The following is a 26118-nucleotide window of genomic DNA, read 5'->3' on the forward strand; positions in this document are numbered from 1 at the left end:
TGAGATGAAGGAGTAATAATGCTTCCTTTCTCAAAGAATATTCCTTATTGCCAGTAAAACTGGTCTTCATCCAGCTCTGTAGAATTTCTTGGACTCCTCTTGGCAGGCTCTCGTTTGCCAGGAGCTGAACCTCCTGTAAACATTCTTAAATTGATGGTGGTTGCAATCATTTTAGAGACTCTAGCCCATACTGCCTTGCTGCTTGTCACCATGTGAAGAAATGAGAGAGGAAAGTAGTAAGAGCAGGTTGGGAGGAGAGGGAGGGAGAAACTTGTTGTGAGAGACTTTGCAAAGTAGTAGTTACAGATCCTGTAAGCCCTTCTAAAGAGAGGGTTGGTTCTACAGTAGTGCTTTACCATGTTGACAGCTGTGTTATAATTGGCTCTTCTGTTGTTGTTGCAATTATGACAAATACTGCAGAGTGTGTCTCTGGTCATAACGACATGCTTTGAAAGTGTGAGGAGTGGCAGTACTGTGTGTTGTTCTCCAGCCTGCAATACTGACAATGTAGCATCCACTGCTGACAAACACATTTTTTTAAATTGTTTATAGTTTATCAAATATTTTGCCTGCCCAGAGAGAGAGGCAACATGTATATTGTTGTAACATATTTACAAGGAAGCATTTTGCTTTTAGCTTCTGTTTAAAATACTCAGGAAAGCATTTTTGAAAACAAAGTTCAAAAGAGCAGGAAATATTTTTTTTCTTTTGAATTCTCTAAAATATTTGTGCCAAGTGGATAACATCAGCTTTACAGGATGTAAAAATCAAAGTGAAATTTTAAGGCAAATCTGTTAATCTCTCTAGTCATATTTAGTTTCTCTTGGGATGACAGTTTTAGCCTTTCAGATAAACTCTTAAGTCTTCCTCATTAACTAGGTGAACTGCTAATGCAGCGTTTGCTGTGGAATCCAGCACTGATGAGGGGAACTCACAACAATCTCTGATAAACACACATATGAGGCAAACACATTAACTTCTTGTTATGAAAGCAAGATGGCCTAATGCATTGTTATAGATATAGATTCTCGTGTGAACTCCTCGCTTGGTACGGTTGAAAGCACATAGCATGTTAATGGGATTTCATGTGTCATTAGTAAATTCCAGTACCCCAAAAACATTTCATTTCAAAAGGTTTACTTTTTCAAGTCGAAGTGCAGAAAACCCCATTTCAGTATATACTGCCTTTGGTTTGCAAAACTGGTCTTTTCAGAACTTGAGCTTTAATAGTAAAGCAGTGACATTTGTGAATTGCTGCTGTTTCAGACATTTTGCTGTGGCAGCACTGGTTGGAAATGCAATGGTGGTGCAAAAGAGAGGGGATAATAGGTTCCAGACACAAGCTGGTGAGTGTTCTAGGGAAAGATTAGGCAAACTACTACTGAGCTACATCTAGTTTTGAGATAAGTTGAGATGGTAGAATAACTGCTGGTTTGTGTTAGGGGTTATTGACTTAAATAAATAAAAATAATGCATTGTGAGAGTCCTAAATTGTTGGAAAGGTGCGGCGGAAGGCTCAAATTTTTTATGCTATTGTCTGTCTGCCTTTCATTTTTTTATCACATTCTTCATTATTAGGTAAATGAGGTTTATTAGATAAATGAGGTCCCAGTGAGTGAAAGGGATATGCAAGTCTCAGAGAATGTAGACTAAGGGCACTGCCTCTCTGCATGGATCATTGCATAAAAGTGGTGTGTGCATAATTAAATGCTGGAGTGAAATCTTTGTGTGTCCTTGACTTTTCTCCTTGTGAGAATTTTCATACCCAGGTGTAGTTCTTACCCATTTTTCTTGTTTTGTCATAAAACAGTTATGATTGTGAATTGTAAAGACAGCCTATCAGTGCAAATTTTGAATCAGGTAGTATAGTCTCTGGTTCTTCTGATGTAGCTGAACTGTACCTGTTTGAAGACCTGCAGACTGTCATGTGATTTTTAGTTCATAACTTTGTTAATTTAAAATCAGGATTCACTCCTGATAGTCCTGGAGCTAAAAATCCCTTGTGCATGTTACATATTACCATATTCCAAGTAGTCTAAAATTCAGAGAAGTCTTTGGAGAAATACAAGAAAATATTCTCAATTGTTTGCAGCTGAACAGTGTCAGTACAAATCTGTTGTTAATGTGTGGGTCACATTTTTCTGGGAGATACTTCCACTGCTTTTATTGAGTTTTCTGCAGAAGTGATGAGAAAGGGCTGTTGAAGTGTTTTGCCAACTTTCTTGATTGAACACCATTTTTGCCCTGTGGGACTAAATTGCAAATGTAGGATTGTGGAGTTTTTTGGTTTGGTTTATTCTGAGTTTTGTTGGTCTGTTTGCTGTTTCCATGTAGCAAAGCATTTGCAGTGTATTCTCTGTTCTGGCAGTTAAAATCAGTGGTGTGTGGGTTGGACTCATCTAAGTGTTTAGGGTATCTTAAGTTTAGAAGAAAGTCTTGTTGTTTGGCATTTTTTTCCCTGTGGAAGTGCTAACTAGCACAGAGCTCTTTTCATAACCAAACTGAGGAAATTTTGTGGAACAAAAACTTTGAAGAAAAGTATTAATAGTCTTAGAACAAATTAAATAGCAACTCTTTTTCTTCTAAGTGAACATTCCATAGTTCAAATTGTAACCTTTTATTGTTGAGTATGAATAAATATATATGTAGACTATATATACCCAATATGTGCTATTACTGAACCTGAACTATAGGTTATTTTTAATCATGCTCATAACGATACTCAATTTTTGTTCTTTGCTAAGTTTGCTTTGTTTTCTATGCATTTCTGTGAGGATGCTCAGCTAAAGAGGAATCTTTTAGGAATTGTTTCTTCATATACTTAATCCCTTGTATATTTTGCATTGCTGCTTTATATATGCTAATAAACTAATTTCTGTTTTTGCCAGTAGCCGGTGGGATTTCAGAGATGTAAAAATCCTTTGTTGTTTTTGTTCTTTATAGGTTGCAAACAATCTTTGCAAAATTTGATGAAATAAGAAACTCTGACAATATGATTTTAAGTAACGTCAGTGGTGAGTATGAAAGATCATATATTTATAATCAGCTTTAGATTAATGCAAGATAAGTTTTTAAATACTAGCATTATCAGTGTGAACTGGATGAATAGCAACATGTAAATGCTAAGAAAATGAGACACTTGGTGAAACAAGCTTGTACACTTTACTGGAACTATTTGGAGGATTGTGGTCAGAATACAATTGGAAAAGGTGTTGAAACTGCATGGAAACAAGCAGTGAATATTTAACGAGTTACAGATGTGCTCAGTAGAGGATAGAAGAATGCTGCAAAGTGTTCATGTATGGGAAAAAAGATCAGATGAACCTTTATCCTTAGTATGTTTCTAAGAGAAAAATGTACTTTAGTGATGGGTGTGTTTGATACTTTCTCTGTTAAAATTATGTATCATGATCATAATATAGAGAGTTTTAAATTACAGAAATAGGAGACTGCAGCATTCAAAGACAACTTAATTGTTGAAGTTAAAACTTCATTGAGCTTGAGCTCCTTATTTTGGTGTATTTCAGGAAAAGACAACCAGTTATACAGAAAATCCCTGTTGCTTCTTACTGCTTTATTGCTACCGTATTTTTTAGTATGAAAATTTAATTTAAAACTGTAAATTATGAAAAAAGTGTTACATAACAGCAAAACAAAGGAGGTGCCTTGGCAGTGGCGTTAGCACAATCAGTTTTGGAAGCCTCATTGTCTTCTGCAAGGAATCAATAGATCTTGTTTTATTAGGAAGTTTCCTCATATTGTCTTTGGAAGTAACTATGTTGATTATGGTCTGCTGTATCTAAAAAGTGTAATTGTTCAAGAGTAGAAATATTTTGAGGAATGTATATAATTCCTTAATGTACTCAAATATACCTTTTTAATTTTAAATTTTCTCACCCTTTTCTTGTTAGTGTGAAAACAGAAGTGACTGTAGGTTCAAAGGAAAGTGGTTTTGTAACCTGTTCCTTGACATAGCAAGAGTTTTCATGCTGCATTTTGCTTTGAAATAAAGCATTGCTATTCTTGAACACTTAAAAATTGATTTGTAAAAATTTATATTTTTTTAAAAAACCCACAGCATTCTAATTTGGGTAAGAATGTTTACATAAAAATGTAAATGTTTATGTTCTGTTATATTGTAAACTTACTCATTATGAAAGGGTGAACCATTACCTTTTGCATATTAATACAGCTGCGTAGGTTTCATAGGTTTGAGAGATTCAGAGATGCATTTTACATGTGTATTTTTTCTGTCAGTAGTTCTCAGGAGAACAGAGAAAGTCAAAGGGGAATATAAGCATTGAAATTATTTAAATATATAAAAATATATATACCATATTGCTGGAGTAGTTAGCATAGCACTTCTGTCCTTTTTGTCTCCATTTAAGAGAGTTGAGAAAGTTTATTTTGAAGCTATTTTTATCTCATGTGCAAAACACAGATATTGATGCTGATCTATGACAGTATAAACCATGTATTTGTCTTGTGGGTAGCAATTTCTATGCAAAAGTTACTGTGATCCTGTTTCGGTACCATAAATGACAGAATCCCTCTTAATACATTGGTTTCAGTGTTTTTGCTTGAACCTAGTTCATCTGTTGCTTCCATCTAGGCAGTTTTTCAATGTTATTGAAAGGTATTCTTCCACTGTTAGTGCTTTATCTTGGCTTTGTGCTTCATTATTCTCTGAAGGACAATATGTATTTACTGCTTGCACGTGTAGATTTAAAGTTACTGTTGAATTCCTGTGGCCTTGGTTCCAACTTTTCTTTCAGGGGCTTTATCAAACATCTCTGGATAAAGGCCAAATTTTAGTGACTAAATACATCTGTTACAGTGTTGAGGATTTTTTTTTTTGTGCTTTGTATATTTTGTAGTAGGGTTTGGGATGGTAGGGGGTGAATAGGGTTGTGTTTCCCAAATGGGGGGAGGCAGAGGCAGGGTGGAAAACACTAAACCACTTCAACTGGCTTTAATATCATTAAACTTCATAGTTTAATGGGCCTTCCTAACACCAAAGGACAGCAAATGGAATGGCTTTTTTGCCAGGTGGAGTTACTGTCCCAAGTAGGGTGACTGTACTGATGGGGGTCCTGTTCAGTGTGTGATGGATAGGGACAAAGTTGTTAATACAACCTCAGAAGATGTCATCTTCTTCATAGCCCTGAGTTGCACTGCTGTGGTAGTGAATATTTGGTGTGTTGACCTAGTTTCTGAGAATGCAGAAATGTGACTTAGGATTCTCTCATCAAATAATACTAACGTCAGTTGTTCAGTCTTTTTATCCAGCATGTACTTAGGAAGAAAAAAAGGAATAAAGAGTCAAAGCTTGCAGTTTTGAACAACCTGATTACAAAAATGTTTTCCATACTTTATTAATAGTCAAAACAAATATATATTTTAAAAAATACTGATCTAATACTTGAGAGTTTTAAAAGACATCATGTTGGTATGCTTAGATATGTGGGAGAAATACAGGTAGGACAGGAAAAAGTCTCCTTCCTGCCATCTTAGCACACTGGTAGATGTAATATCTTACTTTTTCAGTGTGCTAGAGGGGATCTAGTGAGAAGAGTCCCTTCAGTCTTATGTTGCCTCTTTCCTTTATTGAATCTGGTCTCTGATGGAATGGTAAAGAGTGGGGGAGAATGAGTTACTGTTAGGGACTGAGAGATCCTCTTCAAGGGTAGACAAGGTGGGTGGAAGGCACATTCAACCACTTATGGATGGAACAATTGGGGTGGGATGTAAAAAGGAGTTTCAAAAGCCAACACATGAGGAGGAGGTGCCATGTCTAACAAGGGAACTGGGTAGGAATCTTAGTGCTTTTGCTTGATGAGAGTGGCATACACCCTTAAATAATATCCCACTGCTAGCTTGCCTCTCCAGCTGACCATTGATTTTTTATTTTTTACTCTAAGATGTGTATAGTAAAATCAGAGATCATTTATTTAATATGAATTACGTGAATGAATGAATGAATGAGCTGCTAGGCAAACCTTGGGATTTATTTACATTCATAATGTTGCATATTAAAAGAATCATATCAGGATGTTTGCCTGTTAAGCAATATCTTACACGTGTTGCTGGTTTTGCCCTTTCACTGTACAAGAACTATATGTAGCCTTCCAAACTGGAGAAGATTTAAAGCCCCCCCCCCCCCCCCCACTTTTCAGCAAGTGAATGTTCATTTCTATGGAAACAGAACTGGCAGCCAATCTCAGCACTACAAAAGCACTTGTTTCTGCTGCCTGAGATTTGTAAATACTGTTTTCTTTAAGAGAATTCAAGCAGACTCCTCTATTGGATAGTAGTGTCATTATTGAGACAGGGAATTAAAACAAAAGTAGGGAAACTATTAATACTGAGCTCCCTGCTGCACTCAGCAGAATGATTGGGCTGAAGATAAATCATACATCTCTGTTCAACCCATGCACTTTTTCCATTTTAATATTTAATGGCTCAAAGGACTGGCTTTACAAACACAAAATATGACAGGTAGGATGTGTGATGTTAGTATCATGGTGTAGGGGAGCTGTGTTATGGGTGATAAAGATACAGCTGAAATACGTGTTCTTCTGGAAAAAAAAAAGGGGCAAATAAAAATCCATAGCACTAGTGTGTATCTGTTTTTCCACATTACACTATTGTTTTTTATTTCCATTTGCTGTTTTCTATTTGGAAATATCGTTACTATGGAGACAGTGACGACATACTCTTAATAGAGCTCACCAGTGCAGCACAACATGAATATATATCGTTTGGGAATACTGGTGATAGCTGCCGTGATTATTTTATAGAGGTTTTGAGCTGCGTGTATTCCTTTGGTGTGCTCATTGCAAGCGGTCAAAATGTAACCACATCAGTTTCCATTTCAGCTGCTCTTTCCTGATGGCTTATCATTTTAAACAGGAAAATTTACTGACCAGTGAAGTGTACTGGTCAGTTCAAGCCCATGTGGAGGAAAAGGGCCTCATCAGGCCGATACTTCCACTGGTTTTTAAGGAATTTGACTGAGTTTTTGGATTGTCACTACAGGGAACTGTGTCTGGCTCCTTGCAAATGCGTGGTTCTCATGCTCTGTGCAACAGCATATGCTGCAGTCTGCCTGAGTTTTAAACTTTTCTTTTGGCAAGACTAAGTAAATTGGTACTACTTACTTGCTACTCTTTTTTTTTGATCACTCTGTTGGATTGCTCTGTCTACTCTCAGCATGTCACCCAAAAGGTACATTCAGGTACAAACTCTGATCAGCAGCTCAGGTCTGGGCAGGCTGTCACTGATGCTCCCCAGCGTGTGTTGCACACATGCTTTGGAAGGAGTTTCTCTTTCAAAGGTGCGGGGGGTTCCAAAGAAGTCTTCCGAAAACTCAAAAAAGAGGCAGCAGCTTTCTTCACGGAGCCCTTTCCTACTTCCCGTGTCTTTATTGCTTTGTTTCATTTCGTGTTACGTTACGTTTTGGTTGATCTCTGTTCCGCAGAGCGCTCGTTCTTTACCGAGGCTCCTTCTTCTCCTCTGGTTTCACGTTCCGTGGTGGTGGTGGGGGGCAGAGCTTCCCCCGGGGCTGTGGGCTGTCCCCGGGGCTGTGGGCTGTCCCCGGCGGCGGGGGGACGCGGCGGGCCGTGACGGCGGGGGCGGAGCGCCCGGGGGGCCGGGCCGGGGCCGGGCCGGGGCCGGGCCGGCGCGGAGGCTGCCTCGCAAGGCGGGACTGCTATTTTGAAGCGAGGCGGCGGCTGCAGCGGCAGGGAGCCGGCAGGAATCCGGCCGGGACCCGCCGCGCCCGCCATCCCGCGGCACCGGCGGGCATGATGGCTGTGGGGGACGGTGAGTGGGGAGCGCCGTGCCCTTGGGGAGCGGCGCGGGGCTGCGGGGGCTCTCGGCAGCCCGGGCGGGCCGGGGAGCTCGGTATGGCAGGTTGGTATCGCGGGCTGACGGGCTCGGCTTCCGCCCGAGCCGGGCGCTGGGCGATGGATGCTACGTGCAGCAGCCGGAGGGTACCCGGGCACCGAGCGAGGCAGCTCCAGCCCTTCTTGGAATTTTAACCGTGCCTGGGTTTCTGGCATGGCCCGTGATCTCAATTATTTACTACTCTGGCCGATTCCGCTGTGCATTTTTATGTTGGCGTTGTGTTTACCCCTCTCGCCTCGGTGTTACTTGTGTTGGCCACCTCTGCAAGATAAGGCAGAATTTACTATACTGCTCTGTAAACAAGCGGATGTTAACCTGCCCTGGTACGTGAAGAAATTGATACTTATTGGGCATAGCCATAAAAGAAGAGCCTTGCTGCTAAAGCTGAGGATGTATATTTAATAAAGACATGGGATGTTACTACGTTTCCTTCACTGCACAGTGTATTGTTACACAAACCAATGGAAAGTAGGTCAGTAAAGCAATACAGACTATATGGTTGTGTTTTCGTTAAAAACTAGACTTATGTTTTATCTTTATGGCTCCCCTTGGGTTTGCATGTCAGCCAGGTTCTCTGAGCTTAATACCTTGATGACTTTAAATATATGCATTATTATTTCTGGAGAGACTTAAGGCACATTCATTGGACTTGCAGCAAGTTTAGGGATGAGGTAGGATGGCTGTGCTTTCACAAGTGACAATGTATGCAGATTTGCATAAAGAAGATGGTTTATAAAGATCACAGATTAAGATTAAATCTTTTATCTGAATTTGCTGAAACAGTAGTTGTAAGAGTCCTGGGAAGGACTCTTTATTGAGGCAGCCTGAAATGTGTGCTTTTCACTTAGTTTTTTCAAATGTCAGAGACCAAAAGAGATAATGATTGTGACCAGAGCAGTGAAATTATGACTGGATTGTACAGTCTAAAAAAAAAATATGGGCGGTTCTCTGATGTTTGTATTTTTGTCATATGCAAGGTGCAAGGGAAGTCATGGTCTCTGTAGAACTGAATAAGTACCAAGCTCACTCTTGCTGAGATTTTTTTTTTTTCTTGGAAATGTTTTTCTTCATCTTTATTTCCTTCCTGTGAGGCAACACAGTTCTCCATGGTGTAAACATGAATTGTGGTAACTTGCAGATTAAGAATACAAGTTGTAGCATGTTAAGAAATAGCCGTGTTCTCTAGGCAAAGCTGTAGGATTTTTGTCGTTCTGTAATGGTCGAGGTTTATAAAGTGAGGGTGGTTGTGGAGCTCTCTTCTGTATAATTTAATTCGTCATTAACAAAGGCGCTAAGAACAAAGTACTGTTCAGGCAGTCAGCTGACATTCTGTGTAGGAGCTTTGAGCAATAATGCCAGATACAATTAACAGTGTGTAGGATGATTATGTAGCTGTTGGTCTCTCTTAAAACTACTGCTTACCACATTTACAAGGAATTCAGTCTTCTGATGTTGTGTTATGAAACTGCAAGGGAAAACAAAACCTTAGTTCCTGTTAAGAAAACTTCTTAATCTTTTTTTCTAAATTTAACGATGGTTTGGCTGCGGTCTTCTGTTTTGCAAATATTCTGTATATCGTCCTAATATATGCAACATAGAAGAAAATGTTTAAGGTTAGTGATTCTGCAGCCTTTGAGAAATGACTTTTCTCTGCAAAATATCACTTTGTTGTGGCCAGTATGTATGTTTAACTTAATATTTGTGAGACTAGGCTGAAGGCATTGTGCAGATACTCCAGAGAGCAGATTTTTTTACTTGTTTTATTTGGTTTGCTCACTTAATCAGCCTGGATATATTACAGAATTGCAGAGTGTTTGGAAATCCTATTTAGAAGTGGTAATGTCAATTTTGTCTTGAATGCAAGACGTTGGCTTATGGGAACTTTCTGGATTTTTTTTCCCAGTTTTCTTGAGCACAAGCAGAAATGTAAATAAAACGTGATGCTTAGCAGTTGAATCTTAATCTGATTTCTCAAGTGAAGAATAAAGGGAAGAACCAGATTTTCTCTTTGCCCCCATGTTAACTGTCTCAAGCTCTCCAAGCTATTGTTGGAAGAATGTGGAGGGGGAAAAAAATTATCCTGTGCTTGTGGCCCAGCAAACAAATGGACCGTAACTTCTACTGTAGTGAGTGCATGCCAGTGGGAAAGCATGCGCTGCCTCAGCCTTAAAGGCATTTCACATACTGGTGTGAGTGCAGGTCTGGGATTGCCCTGCAAGTTGTGGAGGCTGCTGAGGAAAGCCAGCCAGGAACTGTTCCTCACTCTGGTTTCCTTGTTCCTTGGGGACGATAATGCATCTCTGCCATTATCCCTTGGTAACCAGATTAGGCTGCTGAGGAGGTGGCGGACGGAGTCACGGTGTGTGCTTGTGTTGTGTGCTCTCTCCAGGGTTTGTAGTTCAGCAGCTTCCACTGGTGTTTCCTCACCTTTTTGGCAGTCTGTGCTGTGTTACCCTGCAATTTCATAGGTGAGGGACTCCCTTGATCCCAGCTGAGCAAGGTAATTAGGATAAGGACAAAATTATCTGCCTAAAACTACAAATGGCCTTACAGGGAAGATCAGACATAGGTTTTCTTAAGATCTACTAAACATATTGCAGTACCAGACATAAGGTATTTGAGGGCTATCTAAAAGCATATAATCAGCTTTGTAAGAGGACATATTTGGTACACACATTTGTTGCACTAGTGTATACTAAGTATACTGTTTTGTGTCATATAATGAATAAGCTCTTCTTTATTTATTAGTGTATTTTTATGTAAATGGCATACAATGTAATGATGTTTCATGACTTTAAGCACTTGCCAGATTTTAATGATAAAGCATATGTGACTGGTTTATAAATAGAAATTATCCTTCTATCTTACTGCATGTGCATATCAAATTTTGTGTTTTGTCTTCTTTCAAAATACTTGATTAATCTATGCATGGTCCTAAAGCATGAGAACAATTATCTTCCATTCCCTGATGTTCTTCTGAGGGAAGGCTGTCTTCCTAAGTCTTTAATCTGATTAACTAGTTTCTGTGAAGCGTGGGTGCTGTACAGCTTTAATATTTTACTTTTGACTCAAAAAGGGATTGGACATATTAAAGGCATGGAAGCTACAGTGATATTTGAGACATTAGCATGATTTAAAATATATGTTATTTTAGTGCATGTGGATTTCTGAGGTGTATTTCTGATTTTTCTTAACCTCTGGTAGGAGACTTTTTAAACCAACAGAGTCCTGTGAATGATGATAAATAAAGCAATTGGCCTAGAAATTGGCCAGGCTGTAACTGTGGTGCTTTGTATCATTCAGAGCTGTCCTCCTCGGTGTGGGAATATAAAGAGTAGCAGAAGTTTTTGTGGGGGGTAGAAGTGTATCACTTATTCCCTTTTCTGTTCTTGTTTGGGCCTGTGTTTTCTTTACCATGCAGACCAGACCTGCAGTGGTATGGTGTCCTTTTCCTGGACTATGGAAGGATTATGCAGTCCTTTTCCTGTAGTTGCTCCCCACCACTCCTCTTCCGTTTTTAGCAGTTGGTGGGCACATGGTTTGGGACGTGGTCTGGGACATGGCTGTGCCTGAGAGAGCAAGGACAGATACCATGAGCTGCAATGTGATTTCTGTTCGGAGCCAGTGCAAAGCTTCTTTTCACAGCAAGGTCATATGCTACTCCCAGTGATTAACATAGATTCTGAGTTGTGTTTTGTCTGTGGAGTGCAAGTACTGTTGCTAATAGCAGTAAAAGAACAGTGGGAAAGTGTAGCAGCTGAGTGGGAGAGGGAGGGAATGTGTAAACAAGCCAAGGGCTGTATGAAAAGATGGAGAGAGAGAAAGGATGAATACAGCAAGGTTCAAGAGTGGTGTGAATAGAAAAAATAATTCAAGGAAGAATTCAAGGTGCAACTCAGAGCATTTTTAATTTAAAAAACAGAGCTGCAAACATATGGCAGACACAGTTGTTTTCTCAAAACCAGCATAGCTTCTAGAATAATAAGAGCACCTGATTTTTTAATATATTCTAGGGTAATAACTACAAGTTTTGTCTTCCTTAAATCACATTTTCAAAATGTCCAAGAATTTTGTGGGTAGTGGTGGTTGTTGTTGTTTTCATTAAACATGAAACATAAGTTCACTAAAAAGATTCCAGATATGTTTAATCTATCATCCAAAAGTGTTGGTTATCTGGAGTGCTGGAGTCAGTTTTTATTAGCTTTTAAGAGCAAGTTACATAATAAAAAAAATTATTTTGGTGTTTTCCATTATATCTGTATATTTTTCATTATTGTTTGGTGGGGGGTTGTTTATTTTAATTATTTTTTCAAGTACATTTTGGGGAAAAAAAAACAAACAAAAAAACCCCATTAAAATTGTGAACAGCTGCAGGAGAAATTTAAGGCCTACTAAGGGTTTCCTTTCATAGATGTTGCACGAATCTTCCACTTGACTGATTGGATATTTGCCTTGCAGGGTTTATTTTCATCTTCGTTATCTATGAAATACCAGGAGTATTTCCTTAGTGTTACATGTTATTTTTAATAAATACTGATGAGCAAGTAAGCTACGTTTGGATCATTTCAGTGTCTGAAATGCCTTCAGAGGTGAAGGGTCTCCTGTAGTATTGACCTGAATCAGAAATTCTATTCTGTGTATTGTATTTATAAAAGCATCTTAGTTTTAAAGACTTGTGGTTTGAATTTTGTCTGCTTTCTTTGCCCAGCTCCTTCATCAAAATGCACTTTCATAGCAACAGCTGGAAAGAGCAGTCGATAACTTGAAAATGCCTTTTGAAAACCAGCTGTGTATGTAGACTCTTAGAAGAAATAACTACAATTTAAAACTCACAGGAATTGCCCAGCTATATGGAGTGTAGACAACAAGATGGTACCAGAATGGTACCAGAATCTCTCTGGTACCTCTTCATGTGTGTTTAATTGATGTGAAAATTCTTCAGTTCAACTGAGAAACGCTTAAAAGCCCTCAAACTTATGGATAGTTGGAGCCTGAGGAAAGGTGAGAAGGACTGAAGTTGTAGAGCATAGCTCTTTAAGAGCCTGCAGAAAAACCTTACTTTCTTCAAATCAGATATTTTTGCTTTCATTAGATGTCAGGAGCTGCGTGGTGTTCCATGATAGCCTAAGCAATGATCATGAGTAGATTTCTATTTGACAACAAATCCTTTTATCATTATGGATTGTTTTGTTTGTTGACCTGATAAAAGTCCTTTGGTCAATGAACTTACACAGTGTGAGGTTGGCTATTGAACTTAAAGGTCAAACTTCCTACATTTCTGTGTAGGTTGTTTTTGTTTAAAATTTCTTAGCATTGTTGAGACGATTTTTACAAACTCATTAGAAACACTGCGAGGGAACAGTCTCTGTATATTATTTGGGAGTTGGATCATGTTCCCACAAAATCAGAGAAATGGCAGCTACTAAAGCTGGCTAGCCATATACCAAGCACTTCAGATTTTCCAGATCTGGTGTGAGTTTTTTAGCTTCTGGGGTGCTGGTGGATGAGAGGCTGGACATGAGTTGGCAATGTGGGCTTGCAGCCCCAAAACCCAATTCTGTCCTGGGCTGCATCAAAAGCAGAGTGGTTAGCAGGGCAAGGGAGGTGATCTGTTCAGTGAGTACACAGGAAGCCACAAAGATGATCAGAGGGCTGGGGCACCCCTGCTGTGAAGACAGGCTGAGAGAATTGTGATTGTTCAGCCTTGAGCAGAGGAGGCTCTAGGGAGACCTCACAGCACCTTCCTGTACTTAAAGGGGGCATACAGGAAAGCTGGAGAGGGATGTCTTACAAAGGCATGGTGGAATGGCTTTAAGCTGAAAAAGGTATATTTAGACTAGAAATTCTTCACTTGAGGTGGTGAGGCACTGGAGCAGGCTGCCCAGAGAAGTTGTGAATGCCCCATCCCTGGAGGAACTCACTGCCGGGTTGGGTGGAGCTCTGAGCAACCTGTCTAGTGAAAGGTGGGTAGGAGGCGGCCCATGGCAGGAGGGTTGGAACTAGACAATCTTTAAGGTCCCTTAAACCCAAACCATTTTACGATTTTATGTTAAGAAGTCCAGTGTTAGGAGAATTGGGCCTCTTAAAACCACCTGTTTTATTACCCACAAGTGAAGTGGCAGCATTGAGAGTAAAAGAAAGATAATTTGCCATATTTTCTTAATCTCTATTTCTGACTGTGTAAGGCAGAGATCAGGTGGGTCAGTGAGCCAAAAGACCATTAGCAACCTCTTTCATTCTGTGCTGTGGAGTGCATGTTTTCATGTGCAAATACTAACTTGTAATTCCCAAGCTACCTGGATCTAAAATGCAGAAAAATAAATCTCTCAATATTTTATCTGCTGTGTGCTCATATTGCACTTTCTGCTTCTTGGATCCTTGTTTTATCTGTCAATCTGCCTTGCTGTTTTACATTTTCAACATGTAAGTGGAGTTGAACATGCAGAAATTGGCCACACTAAAAACTAATGCAAATGTTAGCTGCTGTCATGATCTCTCTGATGGTAGACTTAGATTTGTCACTGTCACGCTCTAATAGTAAATCCCAATTTAAGCTCCCTGTTTGTCAACCTTCTAATTGATGTTGCATACATCCAGTGCCCCTTCCCTATCACATACACTTGTGATATATGTTAAACATGAATGAACACTGTACTTATGGGTGCCTCTCTTACCTTTGCTGTGATGTAATTGATAGTTTGAAAATTCAAGTCATTAAGCCCAGGTGCTTCTGTGTCACTGAATTAAGTACTGGAAGTGTCCTGAATGGAATATTTTCTCAATGGATATCAGTTGTTTGACTTAGCTGCAGATAGGTAAATATGGTGGTTCTTTTTGCTATTTTTCTGAATTTACATGCATCAATAATGCTAGGCATATTATTGCAGTTCATGGATAGTAGTTTCTAGATAAAACCCACTTTTGTGATAAATATATTGGTTTTAAAATAGGTCATCAATAGATTCACTGATAATCTATTGAGAATTGGATACTTGATGTATAAGCAAAAGGAATTTGTGAAGAAAGAGATAAAATTACTTCTGGGGATGAAATAATAAAGACAGAAATTAAACCAGGCCTACTGAGCAAAGACTGTCTGCTGGCTTACATAGTATTTTAAATGCAAATAGTGGAGTTGATACTTCAAGAAGATACTTGAAGTGGCAGCTTTTTTGGAAGGCATCTTAAGCAACTGAGTGAAGGGTTTGGCCACAAGTGAGGACTGAATTCAGAAGGGCTTCAACAGTTAAATAAACCATCACTTCTGATAGAAATTAGGAGCCTTTTATGAAAGTGGCTCACAAAAATTTACCAGGCATCAAGTAAAAGCTCTGTTAGGGCTTTTTCTTTTTCTTTTTCTTTCTTTTTTTACCACGTTTTAAAATGAATTACCTGCTTTTATTTTAATCAGTGTCTGGATAGGGAAACTCTCTGAGGGAGTAGTCACTCATTTAGCAGAAATCTTGAGTGCTCCAGAAGTTACTGTCTTTCTTAGCTTTAATTCTGGTATTTCATAAGAGAGCAAAAAATTTGTGCTGTGGTAGGCATGTTTTACTTTGTGCCAAAATAGAGGAGTATCCTGTCAGTTTCTGTGTTACAGCTAGTGATTCAAAATTTGTGTTTAAAATGCCAAAAACTTTCAGTCTTTGATTTCTTATGCAAGACAGGTCTGTGTCCTTCTACACCTTTTTGCCTTCCTCCTGCCTAAAAGGCACCTGACTTGTTAATACTGGACATAGTGCAGTGTGGTCCAAACAGCATGGCCTAGAGCAGTAACATAGTCCAGATGTTGAAGAACAATAACGTTACGTAGTTTTATTTTCAGCCTTGCTGTTTAGTCTTGAATCCTATTTTAGAAGCTGACCTTGTCATGAATTCTGGAGAACCTCATTATCCTTTCTCTTCCCCTTTTACTGAGAAAATTATGCTTTGTTTGCTAATAGGTTGTAGGCTATTAAGTGTTGATTCAGAAGGCCATTCACTGAATGTGCCTCAGGAAGGATGTAAAGACAGTTAAATTGATGATTTTAAAAATACAGTGATACTGACGGCGTCTTCAATTTTCAGTAAATTTGCTGGGAAATGTTCAGTAACAGTTGGGAAATGTTACACATTTGTAACAAAAGAAAGTCCAGTTGCAAGAATTTAGGAAGGGCTAAATTATTTATTAGTTAATTTAAACATGTGGACTATGGTAATTTTACAGATATTGTAAAAATTTAAAATATGGGAGGATTTGCAGAAACTGTCTTCAACTTTAATAGGTAAAAATTAGAAAAGTACTTGGGTTTACAGGAGATATTCTAGAGCTAGAAATGGGAATGAAGCTTTACTTGGGAGCAAAATTAGCTCAGTTGCTTATTTGAGCTTATTGCAGCTTTATTTGAAACCTGTAGTTAAGTCTTGTCTTACATCCAGACAGTAGTAAGATAAACTGTAAGACTAACTTTCCTATGGGGTTAGAAAAATAATACTGGGGATATGTTAAATTTTTTTGAATTAATCTTTTTTTAACATAGTCCTTCATGAAACTGTGGAGCAGAATAGATAAATGTCTTGGGAATAGGCCTGTATTAAATGTGGATAATTATTTTGGCATGTGCCATTGCCACTTCTAAATATTTCTTTTTTAAAATGTTTGTTAGGTCTAGTATTTTCTTCCTTATTTTCCTCGTTTTATTTTGTCCTATTTATTGAGGGTCATATTTTAAAAGAGATCAAATGCATACAGCAGAACAGATCAAGGCATACAGCTTCCCCCAAAAGCACGTGTGAGCTTCTTTCAGTGCTGTAACTGATTAATGGACTGTAGGAGAGCCATATTTTTCTTTGCTTGTTGAAAAATTAGGGGAACTTTATTAAAATTTGAGATCAGATCAACAGCAAAATTTAACTGATAAATATTTGACTTATTTCGGTTACTGACTCTTGCTCCCCTTACTTGCTGCTGTTTTGATTCTTTTCTTTTTTTGAAGACACCAGTTCACTGGAACTGCCTGAAAAAATAGCATATGAAAGAACATGGTTGGTTTTAGAACTCTGTGGGATTTTTGAACCAAGTTTTTCTGTTCTTCAAACACTGTTCTCCTTGGTATTTTTTTGTCTTATTTATCCCCTATGAAGTTACTGCAGAAAAAGGAGTCTCTCCTGGTAGGAGTTTGAGATTTTGTTGGTGAGCATGTATTCTGTGCATGTATTGCACAGAAGAGAACCATTTGCAAGCACTATCATTGGTACAGTTGCTTCCTTCAGGAAGGCAAAGAGTAGCGAAGGAGGTAACACGAAGTAAAGTTAAATCCATCAGTAAATGGCCTCATGTTACTTCTGTGCCTCCACTGTTGTCCCAGGAAGAGCCATGCTCCATCACTTTGGGAAGCAGGCTTTTGTTTGAGCATGAGAATTTGTCTCCCAATGGTTTAGGAGCCCAAGACCTGCTGTGGCATGAGGAGAATGCCAAGGAATGATGCCTTTATGATAAATCTGAGGCTTCTTAGGTGCAATTCATCTCTCCAGCTGTAGGTGTCTGTTGTCGCCACAGGCCCCCAGCTAGTTAATAATTAGCATTGACTCCATGATTCTCAGCAGGCTGATCAATCACTTTATTATTCTATACTTATTAAGAAGCCCATTGCCCTTACACTCACGATACACGTGGACCCAACTGGTCCTTCCATCTAAACACCATCACCATTGGCCAGTTAAGAAACCACTCTTTGGTAAACAAATCTCCATAACACATTCCACATGTTCAACAGGTGCAGCAAGTGAAGATAAGAATTGTTTATCATTCTTTTCTCTGATCTTCTCACAGCCTTCCCGAGGACAATGCCTGGGAAAGTTGTGCCTGTTGCTCTCTGTAGGCAGAGAGCTGCTGCCACAGTCTGGTGCCACTGGAGGTGCCTTGCAGGATCCTCAGTAGCCACGTGGAGCGAGCGGGTGTGACACAAGAACTGCAAGAGATCTGTGGCCTTCTGGAATGTCAGCTGGCCGCCAGACAGGATGCCCAGGACTGTCTAAACTGGTTTTAGATGACTGTGCTTAGGCAAATGAATCCTGTCCTTTGTGTCAGGACAAACAGATTTGGACTGTATGGAATGCCTGATGTGTAAGGGATAAAGTTCTCACTCAATGATGTGGGACATTGGCTTGAAGTATGGATTAGAGGGATCAGCTAACTTGATGCATGTGTAGTGCTTGCAGCTTCATTTTCATGCTTGGCTGAAGTTGTTGTAGGCCACACCAGTTCATCTGGAATTGAGCTAATGATCCAGTCCCAGATGTTCCAAGTAATTGATGCAGTCTATGTTTATAAGTCACTGAAGGGAGACTGGGTGGGTGTCTTGGTAGGCACAGAATGGGGGAGTGACTGGGAAATTTAAAAGAGTTCATCTACTTGGGGTTCTTCTGCTTAGGCAGGATTTTGCAGTTGTCCTCATAAATATTTTGTGGTGTGAATGAGGAAGTGTTAACAGTAGGTAAAAACCAGTATTTGTTGGCAAAGCTTGTAATAATCAGTTATTGAAGTAAAATTGATACAAATGTTTTGAACAGAAGTCAGTTTAAAAGCAGTTTAATTAAATATGTAAATATTAAGTATACTGTGTTCTCTAGTTTGACTCTTGTCAGTCTACAGTAAAATACTGCAAGTTGGTATTTACAAACTCTAGTTGTGTTAGATATGTAAGATGTTGCTACTGAAAACAGTATCTGGATTTGCCTTTATTGTCAGCTTTAGTTAAGTTTTACTGCAGGGGATCCAGTTTTTTCACCCTCGTGGTGTCACTTGAGGATCTCCTTTAAGTCAGTTAACTTTTAATTTCCTGCTGCTGAGTAGCACAGGTAGAATATAGATCTTGTATTTGTACTGCTGTGTAGGTGATACTGTGTTTTATTTCTCTGTTATTGACTATGACTTAGAAAATGTTAGACACCAGAATGTCACATTAGTTATATGAATCTTCAAACCAGCTAAGGTGGAGGCTTGAGTTGCAGTAACAATAAATGTATTCTAATTTCATCTTCTTTGAAAATGAAATATTTTTTCTCTCTGGACATGAAAAACTTGAGATTTCTCCCTAGATTCTCCTTGTCACTGGATATATCTTTCCATTTACTGGATACATAATTACCTTTACTGCTGTATAGGCAAATGGAGTAAGTAGATTGTTCTAGAGTTTAAAATATTGGGAGTACTAGAATGTTCTTTGAATATCAAGTTTCATTATAAATGTTTATGCTTTGATCTCCCGGAATACTTCAGAAAACATACACTACATATTTGTGATTTGGCCCCCAAGAGCAATGCTACAAGGAAGATAGCACATATATTTTGTTTATTTTTAGTTCAAATGACATAGTTTGTTTCTTAAGAGTTTTACTCTTTAATGCTCTGTGATAGTTCAAGTTTTGGTCTGTCTGCATGCATTTAATCTTCAAATAACTTTGGTAAATCATAAGGTCTGAAAGTGGAGTGGACTTTGGGTTCTGATGTGTCCTGCAGGTTGGTTTGGAGGCTTTTTACTGGAAAGATTTCTTAGACAGCTCTTCAGAGATTTTGTAGAAATGCACAGCAGTTTGTTGATAGCAGTTCACTTGGTGCACTGTACCTGCAAAGCATCCCCTATGGGCAGATATCTGCCCGCCATTAGAAGAGAACGCTTATAATGCTCACATCCTGAGTTCCTAGCTTTGTGAACGTAAAAACAACCTTTTCTTGAATTTTTTCTTCCCCTGCTTTGAAGTTGTTCATCTGGAAGAGAGCTTGTACCAGAGTGAAAGCATTTGGTGCTCATCAGGTTTCTTCAGGAGTTTTTGGCAGTACAAGATTCCAGGCTCTTCTCTGTATGGTGTGCTTACCTCCAAAACTCCCTATGCACTATGGTTTAAAATACTGTATATCAAGTACAAGAACATGTTGTGGGATTTAAGTGAGGCTCAGTGTCTTTAGTTTATTGTGTTTTGCTTTTAATATGTTCTGTGGGTTTCTAGCAATTCATACAGCTTTTTATATTTAGTACCTTGGAGCTTTGTTTTAAAACACTATTTGAATAATGCTTTCTCAGCTGTCAGGTCTATTTGCATATGTAAAATTTGATACTCTGAAAGTGTTAAAATTACCTAGAATGAAAATTATCCAGCCGTTTTAGTATGAAAAAAGTTTGCATCTATCAGATGGCTTTGTTTTGAAATGCCAGTTACATTTAGGCTTTTATGACTTCCTGTTATAGAGATATATTTTTGTAGACTGTATAAAACTAACATTAGAGGCACAGTTTGATACTGAAATATAGTGATCCCTATGCTCTGTATGTTGGCTGTCAGGAGCTCTATCCCTGCTCCTTTGGCCAGCCAAAGGCATGTAGTAAAGCCAGATTGAGCAGAACTGCTCCTTGATTATGCCCTGGGGACCAACAGTTACAACTGGAGCTGGGCTTCCTCATGCTGAAGTACATGGAGCTTTTACAGGAGCTACCAACAAGTGGATCATTGCAGATGATTGAGAGCACATGGAAGGTGCACTGTAGGGGAAGCAAGTATTGGGCTCTGTTTTCATGAAGTGCTGTAAATACAGACTTCAGGTTTTGGATCTTCACAGTGTAAGGCATATTTCTGAAAATGGAATGTCCCTAAAGATCACTCGGGATTTTGATGGTAAATCCTAGGGAAGTAAAAGTGTAAAGGCCTAAAAGGGTGGGGAAAACCTGTGGTTTCTTTAAAAGACAGTATGAAATTTTCCTGCTGATGTTTATTTAAAAAATAAACAAATCCAGAACAAAAGAGGCTCAGCTGCATTATCACTTCAGTGTTAATAGAATTCAAACAGATCCTTTTCAGCCATTAATTTTACATGCTTATGGTACTGTGCTCTTACTTTGGAACACTTCAAGTAACTGCACAGCAATTTTTAATTTATTTTAACATAAACCATGAAAAGTCTGGTTAAGAACACCCATGTATCAGTGGCTTAAATGAGTTCTGTGCATCTTAAAAAAAATAGACATTTATTTTAAAAAGATGAGTTTTATGTGGACTGAAAAACTGTATATAACTATTTCATAGTGTAGATTTTTAATCCAGTGTTAACAATTATTAAAATGTATGAAAAAATACTCTTTAACTAGGCAAAGTAATCTGACAGCATTACCAAGAACATCATTTAATGTATCCTCTAATATACACAGTACGTCAGTAGGTCGAAACATTTGTTTTTGCATGGTTTTTTTCCTGGAATTCTATTTGCACATTTTGGGGTTGAGCAATACCTTGTAAAATTACCCATCTTTGATGCATCTTTAATACTCCTTCATAATGAATTGTTTGGTAAAAATAAAATTATTTTATCTGAGTCACTGGTTCCCAAAGTACACAGTTGTTTGGGGTTGTCTAGATTTTTCTTGATTAGGAGATTTTGCATAAATGAGCAAATGTTTAGTTTCTATTTTTAGGATTGTATTGCAAATAACTTTATTGTTTCAAAGGCTTGTGCAATATTTGCATATCAGTGCAGCATTATAGAGCTGTTGGGTAGTAGCATGAAAGTCTTGCCTGTTTCTTCATCAGATTTGGAAGTGCAGCAACAGAACCGTTTTTATTTGCGAAGCCTGTTTTCACTTCTAGTCTGTTTTCATGATTCCATACTCACGTGTCGGTGTTGATCTGATCATGCTGTTCAAAAATCTGCAAGATATTTCTAATTTAAAATTACCTGTCATGCTGCAGGTATCCTAGATATTAACCCTTGCCATTTACCCTTCTATGACAGTGTTTAAGTCATTTCACTTAATCTGGCCTTTGTGTTAGTGGTTTTCCTTGCTCAAATTCTTGATGTCTGGTTCTATTTAAGATAGTGAGAGTAAAAGCATCAGGAATCAAAATGTATTCTGGCTCAGCCCGTATGCTGAGCGGGAGTGCTGTTTCCATGGCAACACACAGGACAGTGAGGGGGAAGGCTGGTGCCTTTTCCTCCCATTCGGAGAGTTTACCAATCCAAACAATTACTCTTAGCAAGATTCACTTAAAAATCAGTGTTTATAGGAGAGGAGCAAGTAATATTAATGCAAATTGGTAGTATGCATCCATATTGTTCTTGTGATGGTTTGTTTCTTTGATCATGGAGATTCATTAGTGCAAAGCATAGCTTTTGGCAAATGCTAGAAAAATGTGCTAACTATAGCAGCAGTGATGTTGGACACATTAAATGCAGGGTGTTGTGACGTTCGATGGTGTTGCCAGTGCTGCTGGACAAAACCTTGCTATACCCTTTAATGTAAGCTGCCTTCCTCTGGGAGGCTACATTGTTAAATATAGTTGACATTTCCCTGGGAGCAAGTACTGAATTAGCAAAGGGTAAACATTTAACCATTCCAGAGATGATGAAGTTTTGCAATATATATATATATATTTTTTTTTTTTTAACAGATGGCAGGTTTTAGAGCAGGTAATATGCTAAATTGGTTTTTCATTACTGTAGTGCAGCTGTGTCTCAGCCTCGCCCATTTTATTTATTATAGGAACCATAGGCTGGATGTTTTCTGTGCTCAAGCTTATAGATAAATCCTTCTTCCCTAAGTGGGTGGGGAAAACATTATGTTCTGCTGTTGGAATATGTTGAGGTTCTTTTAAGGCACAGTATTTTGAATTGAGACTGTTTAGTCACTAGGTTTGAATTTCTTTCATGATTAAAAATACACAAACCTGAAATTATAGGAAAGAGGAGTGCAAGCCCTCTTTCTGAATATTGTCTGCCTGTCTAATTTTTCAAACGAAGGATTGGAATAGTGGCAAATACCATGTGTGGGAATGAATTTATTGGCATGGAGAATTTTCACCTTTTCCTCTGGCGTTGGCTCCCAGAAGATGATGTCACCTTGCAGCTCATTGGTTGTGCAGCACCTAGTGCAGGGAAGGGAGAGAAAGATGCCGGCACAAATCTCAGTGGTGGATCTAGGGTGTTTGCGAGCAGATTTTGATAGAATCTTGGATTAGTATTAAGAATTTACTGCATGTGGCCATGTGAGGTGCTGGGTCCGTCCTAGGGTGAGGGCATTGAAGAGCTATCAGAGGAATGAGGCGGCTGATCTGCAAGAGGATCTGTGATTGTAAGTTGAAAAATCTGGGTGGAAGGAAGGAGACAGGGAGTGCTAGTTAGACACATTGTGGGAGGATGTGTAGCAGAAAATGCATGCATGAGTGAAAGAAAGAAAAGGAGAAGCATTTTTCTTCGGTAGACTGGAATGATTAAAATTATATTAAGGGCTTTCATTTGGGGAAAATATTAAGAAATTATTAAAAAAATTCGGTCTCTGCAAAGATCTTTTTCCTTTGTGGGAGTGGATGTGTAGGATTCGTTTTTTTATGCTCAGTTCTACTGTGGTTCATTATGAAGCTAAAATAATATTTTATAAAAATGTGAAATGTGGAAAATGCTGTTTATCTCCCATTGTAATTTATTCCAAGATCAGAAACAGGACAAAGTGATAAATACTTGTTTTTATTTATGCATTTTGTGAATTTCTGTGAAATGTGAAGGAAAATAGTTTGTTAGGAAATGAAAATACACCCGTTCTAATAGCTCTATTTTTATTTAACGTATCTTTTTCTAGACAAAAGCTTTGATGATGAAGAGTCAGTGGATGGAAATAGGCCATCATCAGCTGCTTCAGCCTTCAAGGTTCCGGCACCTAAAAAGCCAGGAAATCCTTCAAACAGTGCAAGAAAGCCAGGATCAGCTGGTGGGCCTAAGGTTGGAGGTAATGTAAAGCTATTCAGATTCTAATCAGTGTTCCCAGAAACCTTGCCAGAGAGGCACAAAACAGAGAACTTTGGAAGGTGATGTTTAATTCATGACTGCAGTATTTTTGCAGAGCTGAGAACAGTAAGGGACCCTGTTTTATGTAATTATTCATCTGGAAAGGTGTGTGCATATCTGTCTGTTTTTGTGAGTGTACACTGAGCTTATAAAGGTCTCTCATATTATAAATAAAATTAATGTCTGGAGATAGCATTTATGTTGGTGAAAGGAAAAAAATACATATATATATATATATATATATATATATATATGCATATATATGTATGGGTGTCTCTGCTGGAATCCACACTGCATTTATTGTATATATAAATATCCTCTGAAATTCTGGAGAAGGTCTGTGTAGATTAATTTTTTACTGTAGGTCTGCACTGCTTCACGTGGCTAGAAAGGATTAGCCATCACCCAGAGCCTTCATCAGAGGTGTGTGTTACATCTGGATGACTTTTATTATTATTCTTTTAACTGTCAGTATTGTGAAATTGGTTGTGAAAGATAAAATATAAGGGCCAAAACCCTTGGCAGGATTTTTTTGCATGGTGTAGCTTTAAAGCAGTGTATGAGGAATGCTTAGTAATTATGATCTTAGAACAGGGAAATCCGCATTTTTTTTAGGGCGGGGGTAGTCTAACAAAAGCAACTGTTTACTGTTAAAGAAGTGGCTGCTTTTTTATGGTTCATGTACACATTCAAAAAAACCCCCCATAATTATGTGAAAATATACCATGCTTCAGGTTCAGGGTTCTTATGAATAAGTGATTCTTTTAGTAAGGGGTTTTTGTAAGAGTAATTTTTCCCATGTTCCTATTCATGTAATCTCATATGTGATCTGCAAAGCAAATATAAAATTTGGAAGAAAATATGCATGGCAAATAAGCTGCTTTAAATTTTCACATTACTAAGATACAGTTAATGTTTTGAAAATTTATTGGTTTTCAATAGTAATCTTAAGAATTCCTAATAAATTGAAATTATTTCCATAGGGCTGCATCAACACTGTCATAGTGTAACTGAGAATTGATAGGAATATATATCAGAAAATACCACCTAAAAGACTCCATAAAGGAAATTATCTCACTGATATTTATTATTGTTGTTATTATAGCACATAGTAAGTGTTATAAATGAGTAAATATAAATCAATAACTAATTATAATGTAATCACTTTAACCTGAAGCATGGGTGTTTTTTGCATGCAAGACTAACATACATAGTACCAGAACTGAATGCTTAGGATTTGTCTTTATTTCAATATGGGCTTTTAATAATATTTTATTAAATATAGATGGTTTTTAATGTTGTTTTTTTTTGCATGTAGGCTTTCACTTTACATGCTCTGCAGTAAAAACATGGAGATACAAGGTGAAGGGAGATAAGAACAGAATAACCACTCACTGATTTTTCAGTTTATCTGAAAATATAGTAGTAGTAAAGCAGATTAAAACCCAAAAAATTTGTACACTATTTTTTATCTTTTTCCTATATTGCCAAACTTTAAAAGAATTAAAATTAAGCATGCTAAAACCAGAATACTTTGGTCATTCCTTGCTTTATACCATCTCCTTTCAACTGAGGAAAATATTGGGGTGTGTTTACATACCCATCTATTTCCCTTCTTTTTTCATTCTGTAGGATGTCTGTAGTCAGAATTTTAATACATTATTTACAAATCCTGCATCTTCTAGCCTAATCAAGAACATTGGTGTAGATGTCAAATGTATTTCTTAAACCATAAGGTCATAGTCTCTTCCAGAAGTGAGGAGTTTTCTGTAATAATCTTCGTATGAACAATGACACTAGGTCAGACAAGAGGCCTGGGCAGTCCACTGTCCCATCTGACAGTGGTCAGAAAGGCCTGCTAGAGACATGTACAGGAACAGGAGAAGTGTCTAGTGGCACACTGTCATTATGGGACAAAATGCTGGCTTTAGAACGCTTTATTCCACAGAGGACCATGGTCTTTAGAGAGCCCAGTTAGGGCATCCTATTCTGTTTATCCTAGAGACTTCCTGGACCTTTCTGGCTGCAACAAAACCTTGATGCTCTTTCACATCCAGTTTCTGTAGGATCAACTTTGCAGATGCCTAAAGGACACCTGTGATTTTTCTCCAGCCTCAAAATTGCCATCTCCATGGAGTACATTTTTAGTTCTGGAAGTTGTTTGCTCTTGCTGATGTAGTAAGAATCTGCTGTATCCTACAGTCCCAAATCCTTGTGCACTCCACTGCATTCCAAGTCAGTAGTCAGTGGGTGTGCCATTTCTCGCCTTTTCCTCATAAGCTGGATGGGTATTTCAGGCTTTCACTGCAGACCTCGTGCTTCTGCCACCTGTTGGTCCTGCTTGTCCCTTTTCTCTGACTCTCAAATATCCATTAATCCATATTCAGATGTTACAGTTCAGC

At 38.3% G+C, this 26118-nt stretch overlaps 1 protein-coding gene across 16 annotated transcripts in view; it reads left to right on the forward strand.

Annotated features, from left to right (window-relative positions):
• Positions 1-26118, forward strand: part of CLASP2 (cytoplasmic linker associated protein 2) — a 145882-nt gene that overhangs the window by 33707 nt on the left and 86057 nt on the right. For 7 of the 16 annotated variants that reach the window (XM_066556887.1, XM_066556895.1, XM_066556902.1 and 4 more), the window contains 2 exons: positions 2944-3014; positions 23511-23657. In XM_066556887.1, coding sequence (XP_066412984.1) covers positions 2944-3014; positions 23511-23657 — 218 coding nt within the window. Of the gene's footprint in view, positions 1-2943; positions 3015-7749; positions 7825-22797; positions 23007-23510; positions 23658-26118 lie in introns of those variants that run through there. The other 9 variants (XM_066556952.1, XM_066556998.1, XM_066557009.1 and 6 more) reach the window with 4 other exon arrangements.

The sequence above is a fragment of the Molothrus aeneus genome, chromosome 1 (assembly GCF_037042795.1).
Source record: "Molothrus aeneus isolate 106 chromosome 1, BPBGC_Maene_1.0, whole genome shotgun sequence".
Lineage (NCBI taxonomy): Eukaryota > Metazoa > Chordata > Aves > Passeriformes > Icteridae > Molothrus > Molothrus aeneus.